Here is a 7,012-nt window from a genome sequence, read left to right as displayed (position 1 = left end):
TCTGCAGGCAGGCGACAGAGCCACAGAGCCGGCAAGAAGTGGCAGATCTGGGGGCCTGCCCTCAGGGCGCTCCTGAGGCTGCTTAGACAACATCTCGGCCTGAGAAACTCCACTAGGCTGAGGTGGTGGGAGGACGAGGGCTTGGGGCTGATTCTGACTTGGGGAGAGAGATTGGGGGAGGGGCTCTCAGAAGCCCAGACTTAGCTGGTTCCAAGAGACCTGGTTTACCTGCTGGTGGTCTGCACTAACTATAAGCCCCTGTAGGGGCAGCTCCAATTTTGCTCTAATTTCCCATTGATACTTCATTCTCAGTAATTTCCAAGAAAATCTGAGCTCTTGCTTTAGTAGCTCTTGATTCTCTGAGGAAGGAGCAGATGTGGTTCTTGCCCTCCTGGACTTGGCGTGCTCACCAAGGAGGTAGACAGTAAATAAACTCACAGACAAGAGCAAGAACATGTCTGATGATGATGGTGCTGTGGAGAAAATAAAACAGGCCTGCAATGCAGAGTGCCGGGCAGGCTGGGGCCTGGGAAGACTTCCCTGGGGTGACATTCGACTTTGGAAGGAACCAGCAAGCGGTGAGCTGGGAAAGAGGCACCCCAAGCAGAGGGAACAGCAGGTCTAGAACCCTGGGGTGGGGATGAGTGCTCAAGACAAAGGAAGAAGGAGTTGAAAGAAAGGTGGAGGATGCGTGCTTCAGCTGCCTGGGCTCCCCTGACCCCAGTCAGGAAGTCACTCCCCACCCCCCAACCCTTAGCAACAGGCTGTTTTGCAGACATCTTGGAAACTTTTTTTTTTCCAGTGAAACCTCTCCCCACCTACTGCCACCCACGAAAAGTTTGGCAAGGTATCTAGGTCAAAGTTCTTATTGGGCTGGTAATTTATGGGCCCCTCCCCCTCTTTAAGATGTTCTTTAATGATCCTCACTATCCCATTTAATCCTTTCCTGCCGGTCGCCGCCGCGGGTCTCGATAGGCAGGTAGATTAAAACATTTTTCCCCCTTGTGGCAATTTCCAGCGCGCAGGCCCCGCTCATCTTGTGACCCGGCGCGCGCTGAACTTGGCGAGATGGCCCTGCAGAGTTCACTCGGATGTCACGGTCCGGCCTGCAGGGGTCACAGGCGGGTCAGGCCGGAGGATTGGGACTGGGCCCCAGGTCACGCCCCCCGCTCGCCAGCTTTGCTCACCGGCCGGAGGCACTGTCCAGAAAGGGGCGGGCCCGGGATTTCTGAGAATTACCTCCAGCGCGTCTCGACCCGGTTCCAGTCGGTGCCCCCGAAGTCGTCTGTCACTGTTTAGAGTTGTGAAATCGTTAGAAGAAATAACAGTGGGAGAGACCCTTCCCTAGAGCCTCTGAAACGCCAAGTAGGTTTACGGAGAAACGCCGACTCTCCGAAATACATCCTGGGGCGACCCAGGCTTGGAGCGTTTCGGCGAGTGTGCGGTCCCTGCGACTCCGCAGACACTTCCCGACCCGCCGGGTTTGGGGACCACCGCGGGAGGCCCGCGTATTTAACGGCTGTCAGGATCAAAGTATATTCCATCCCCGAGGGACGCTTTCCAATGAGTGAGGCGTGCTCCTGGGAGAGCCGCCTCTTCAGTTTTAAACAAACGTATATCATTGCTTCGTTTTAGGCGCGACTGGAGGGTTCATCGCTCATATCAAAGGGGGCGTGTGGCCCTGACTGGTCCGAGGCAGTTCGGACCCAATCCCACTGGCTCGACCAGGCGGGAAGCAGGGAGCGCACGTGCGCTTCCCGCAGTGTCCGAGCTCCAGGCATTGGCTGCAGGAGCAGCCGATTGTATAGCTGGGCGAAGGCCAGAAGCCTCACTTCCCAGTACGGATTCCCTCAACACTCTTAACAGCGGCCGGCAGAGGCCTGAGTTTAGGACCCAGCCCCCCTCTCGCCTGGGTGGCTTTCTGCCCGGTGGGAGCTGGGAGAGCGGAGGATGGCTCCAGTGCCCGGAGCCCAGGTCACCTTGGTAACGAAGCCTAGCGTGCCTGGAGCTGGGAAGAGTATTTGCACCCAGAAGCCCCTTTTGGAAACTCACAGCTTCCCCGTGGTGTACACAGGTCAAGAATGAGCATCTCCATATTGAGGAGGAGGAGACAGGCGCAAGGCTGCGCGGTAACTTGCCCAAGGTCATTCAAGTGGAGATGGAGCCGGGACTCAGAGCCCAGACTCCGGGCTTTCCATCCATCCTCCATCTCGGTGTCCTTATCCTGCCAGGGCCAAGGACCCTCTTCCCCTCTGCCTAGCTGGAGCTGCTAACCCCAGGGCCCTCGGGATCCGGCCGGCTGTGGCAGGATCGCAGAGCTCTGGTTGCCGCCGAGCCGCGGATGAATTGCCACTGTTGTCCCCTACTGGGGAGTCAAGAGTTAGGGCTCAGACTTGTGCAGGGCTGCACCTGGAGTCCTGAGGATCTGGAGCCTCTCTTGTACCTTAAGTAGGACTTTCCAAGACTTCATGAGTGTGGACCTCCTTGAGGGGCTTGGAGAGCTGGCAATCTATGGTCAGCCGGTCACGACTCCCCGCGACTCTCGCTTGGGTCCTGGCCCTGGGCTCTTCTATGGGATCTTTGGGAGAATCGGGAGGCCTGCGTTTTGCTCTGCGTTCTGCACCTCAGTTTCCCCACCTGTGGGACGAGAAAGCTGGACGATCTCTGAACGCACTTCCCTTTGCTCCCCCAGCAGGTGGAAGGGGGCCCACACGGCGCCTGTAAACGGAAAGCCAGTGCAGGCAGCTCTGGTCTGGGACCGCCCGTCGGGCCCGGCGGGAGGGATTCCAAAGAGACCGCCAGGAAGCCCAGGGCTTGGAGTTCTCGCTCCCCAGAGCCCGGCTCGGCCCCTGCCAGCGTCCCAGAGCCCCGCACAACTTGTATGGGCGAAGCAGGCTGCTCCTAGCCCTGCACCCCAGGAGGCGCGCTCCGAGGGAAGCCGCCACCGCGCCGCCTCTGCCTCTGCGCGGAACAAACGGTTAAAGATTTTGGGCAGCGCCTCGAGGGGGGAGGAGCCAGGGGCCCAATCCGCAATTAAAGATGAACTTTGGGTGAACTAATTTGTCTAAGGTAACGTGGGCAGCAACCTGGGCCGCCTATAAAGCGGACGCGCGGCAGGTTCGGAGCTCTGGCGACGGCGGCAGGTGGCGCGGGAGGTCGCGGCGCGCCATGGGGCTCCTAGCATTGCTGGCCAGTGCTCTCTGCACCTTCGTGCTACCGCTGCTGCTCTTCCTGGCAGCGATCAAGCTCTGGGACCTGTACTGCGTGAGCAGCCGGGACCGCAGCTGCGCCCTCCCGTTGCCCCCCGGAACTATGGGCTTCCCCTTCTTTGGGGAAACTTTGCAGATGGTGCTTCAGGTAAGGGAGATAGGGGCGGGACAGGGCGGTTCCCCGGAGTCCCGGAGCCCGACTCGGCTCCAGGCTTCCACTGAAGCCGGGGTAGGCGCCCCCGGGAGGGAGGTGACTGAGGCTAGGATCAGTACTAGCCGGAGGCTCGGCGCTCCCTGGCGCCCCCTCACTCCCGCCTTTCTCCTCCGCTTTCCTCTCGCAGCGAAGGAAGTTCCTGCAGATGAAGCGCAGGAAATACGGCTTCATCTACAAGACACATCTGTTCGGTCGGCCCACGGTGCGGGTGATGGGAGCGGACAACGTGCGGCGCATCTTGCTCGGGGAGCACCGGCTGGTGTCAGTCCACTGGCCCGCGTCTGTGCGCACCATCCTGGGCTCCGGCTGCCTCTCCAACCTGCACGACTCCTTGCACAAGCAGCGCAAGAAGGTGAGGGCGGGGTGGCGGCGCCTGGGCAGGAAGGGGTACCCGATTCGCGTGAGGGGTTCAGGCAAATAGATGCTGGGCGAGCGCCAGCTGCACAAGGCGTCGGCTAGGTACCCTCTCAAACCCAGTGTAGCTTTCCCAGCCGGGAAATGCCTTGGGTCTGGTGGGGTTGTGGGTTTCCGGAAGGGGGCCCGGGAAGGCGAGAGGGGCGGGTGGGGCCCGGTTTTAACACTCTTCCCTCCTCGGAGCTCAGGTGATTATGCGGGCCTTCAGCCGCGAGGCGCTCCAGTGCTACGTGCCAGTGATCGCTGAGGAAGTGGGCAATTGCCTGGAGCAGTGGCTGAGCTGCGGTGAGAGCGGCCTCCTAGTCTACCCCCAGGTGAAGCGCCTTATGTTCCGCATCGCTATGCGCATCCTGATGGGCTGCGAGTCCCGGCTGGCGAGCGGCGGGGAAGCAGAGCAGCAGCTGGTAGAGGCCTTCGAGGAAATGACCCGCAATCTCTTCTCGTTGCCCATAGACGTGCCCTTCAGCGGGCTGTACCGGGTAAGGGCGGCATGTAAGGTGCGGAGCTAGAGGCTCCGGGAGCGCGGGGTCCGGGCTTCTGCTCACCGCCGTGCGCTCTCTGCGCTCAGGGCCTGAAGGCGCGGAACCTCATCCACGCGCGCATCGAGGAGAACATTCGCGCCAAGATCTGCGGGCTGCGGGCAGCCGAGGCGGACGGGGGCTACAAAGATGCGCTGCAGCTGTTGATCGAGCACTCGTGGGAGAGGGGAGAGAGGCTGGACATGCAGGTGAGTGGCAGCTTCAGGAGAGGCACGGCGGAGTTTGATCCCCTGGCTTTCCAAGCGCAGTTCCTGGGGTTCCCAAAGTGCCCGCCTGGGGCCCAGGTTCCCAGAGTAGGAAGCCCTCCCAGACCCCAGGGGTGGGACACAGAGGTGAGACACCTGGTCCGCGGAGCTGTGGGGAGAGGCTTCGTTCCCTATCCCTTCCAGGTTTTAAAGGGAAAGTTGGAATTTGCAAGATGTAAATAAATAATGTTGGGTGATTATAATACAACCAAGGCTTTAATTTAAGAGTTCCTGGGAGAGTGGGCTCTTACTGGCCTTCCTGCTCTAGCTGAACTAAAGGGTCTTAGCATTTTGTTTAAATGGATTTTCTGTCAGCACCCTTTCAGCCCCTCTCATCTTCCCTCCAGGACCCTCAGTTCTATTCTGAGTAGTCGCTCTGTAAAATCGCATGCAGACTTGTCAAAACGTTCGTCTTAATCCACTCTTAGGCACTAAAGCAGTCTTCAACTGAGCTCCTCTTTGGAGGACACGAAACCACGGCCAGTGCAGCTACATCTCTGATCACTTACCTGGGGCTCTACCCACATGTCCTCCAGAAAGTCCGAGAGGAGCTGAAAAGTAAGGTAGGGGAACTGAGGGGGTGGGGGGATTACCTTAAGAAACTCAGCTACTGTCTAGCCAGCTTCCCAAAAGGTAAGTATCCTTTCCCAATAAAAAAGAAGGAATCTTGAGCTGTGATCCCACTCGGGCAGGGTTCAGCCTTGTTCTTCTCCACGTTTTGCAGAACCTTGGAGATTTTCAGAGAGGTTCCACTTTCTTGGATCTGTGTGTTCAAGGGCATGAATGGGGAACTCCCGGGGGGACTGTGGTGGCAGCCAGCAGTGGTGGTGGTGATTGGGGGAGGGGAGAAACTTGGTGGTTCTAACTGGTGAGCAGGATTCTCTTGGAATTGTAAACAGATAGTGGACTTGGGCCCAGGGGTGGAGGCAAATGGTAACTAGCTGCTCCCTGTTTCCCCCTCACACTTTCCCATCATGAGGCCCTTTGGGTCCAGCCGCTACTTAAGCCCTGTTTACGTCTGCTGGGCTGATTTTATTGGAGCACAGAATAACCGTTCATCTCTGTGTGACTGTTTTGATAGGGTTTACTTTGCAAGGGCAATCAAGACAACAAGTTGGACATGGAAATTTTGGAACAGCTCAAATACACTGGGTGTGTTATTAAAGAGACCCTTCGACTGAATCCCCCAGTTCCAGGAGGGTTTCGGGTTGCCCTTAAGACTTTTGAATTAAATGTAAGTTAAAAGTTCTCTCCCTCCCACCCTTACCTTTTGTGTTGTAGTTTTAAATCTCCCTTTGTTTCTCTGTCCTTTGACTTAAATTTCTTAGGCTTTTGATAACATTGTCCTGCCTCTGAATGTCTGTCTGTCTCTCTGTTTCTCTCTCCACCTCCCCCATCTCCTTTCTTTCAGCTCATAACTCCTCCAAGGATATCAGTGATAGATTTTTTTCCTGTTGAAGGTTGAATTCCAGTTTGTCAGTCCTTTTGACTTCATAATCTTTTGCAGGGATACCAGATTCCCAAGGGCTGGAATGTTATCTACAGTATCTGTGATACTCACGATGTCGCCGATATCTTCACCAACAAGGAGGAATTCAATCCTGACCGCTTTCTGCTGCTTCACCCGGAGGATGCATCCAGGTTCAGCTTCATTCCATTTGGAGGAGGCCTTAGGAGCTGTGTAGGGAAAGAGTTCGCAAAAATTCTTCTCAAAATATTTACAGTGGAGCTGGCCAGGCATTGTGACTGGCAGCTTCTAAATGGACCTCCTACAATGAAAACGAGTCCCACTGTGTATCCTGTGGATGATCTCCCGGCAAGGTTCACCCGTTTCCAGGGGGAAATCTGATGGGCGGGAATGCCCAGACCTCAGACTTATTTGAAGAGTACATATGCGTTTTTACCTAGTGTCATGTTGATTTTATTATATTTAATTGCTAAATGTATATTATAATATTTATGTGTCTCTTCTACAGTACCACAGTCTTTAAATATTAAAATAATGAACTGGATACTTTACAAATAAAGTAAAATCTGAAGGTGCTTGTGTTGCATTTAATATTCCTGTGGGGGGAAACTCACTGGTTTTATATTTGTATATTTAACCAGATTTCTAAATGTCTACATTCATGGCTTTATTTGTCATCTGTACATATCTATTTTCTGGGAGGAAGAAACTTTAGCTGTTTCTTTCTCTTAACAGTTATTAGAAAGCATATATTATATGTGTGTGAGTCAGTCTAAAGGTAATTTTGTTAAGTTTTTGATGATAATTTAGATTCTCTATTTGGAAAATCTATCAAAGTTAATTAAAAATTTGGGGAGGGGTTTGCTTTACTTTAGGGAAAGCTGAATTTGAAAAGAGAACACTTTGAGAAGATCACCTAATAT

General features: G+C 55.0%; 1 protein-coding gene across 1 annotated transcript; it reads left to right on the top strand.

Annotated features, from left to right (window-relative positions):
- Positions 1-3,168: 3,168 nt before the first annotated feature.
- Positions 3,169-6,470, top strand: LOC132499213 (cytochrome P450 26A1). Its single transcript, XM_060113690.1, has 7 exons — positions 3,169-3,357; positions 3,551-3,775; positions 4,026-4,316; positions 4,406-4,564; positions 5,050-5,184; positions 5,703-5,855; positions 6,129-6,470. The coding sequence occupies exons 1-7, from the start codon at positions 3,169-3,171 to the stop codon at positions 6,468-6,470; spliced, it is 1,494 nt and encodes a 497-aa protein (XP_059969673.1).
- The last annotated feature ends 542 nt before the right edge of the window (positions 6,471-7,012 follow it).

This window comes from Mesoplodon densirostris, chromosome 1 (assembly GCF_025265405.1).
Source record: "Mesoplodon densirostris isolate mMesDen1 chromosome 1, mMesDen1 primary haplotype, whole genome shotgun sequence".
In the NCBI taxonomy this organism is placed as follows: Eukaryota; Metazoa; Chordata; class Mammalia; order Artiodactyla; family Ziphiidae; genus Mesoplodon; species Mesoplodon densirostris.
Note: the sequence above shows the minus strand (reverse complement) of the source record. Positions and strands in the feature narration are given on the sequence as shown.

Excerpts from the sequence above, each read along its gene's own strand:
- LOC132499213 (XM_060113690.1), top strand. The coding sequence starts at position 3,169 with ATGGGGCTCCTAGCATTGCTGGCCAGTGCTCTCTGCACCTTCGTGCTA. Across the intron at positions 3,358-3,550 it reads CTTTGCAGATGGTGCTTCAG|CGAAGGAAGTTCCTGCAGAT; the intron begins GTAAGGGAGATA and ends TTCCTCTCGCAG. Across the intron at positions 4,565-5,049 it reads GAGAGAGGCTGGACATGCAG|GCACTAAAGCAGTCTTCAAC; the intron begins GTGAGTGGCAGC and ends ATCCACTCTTAG.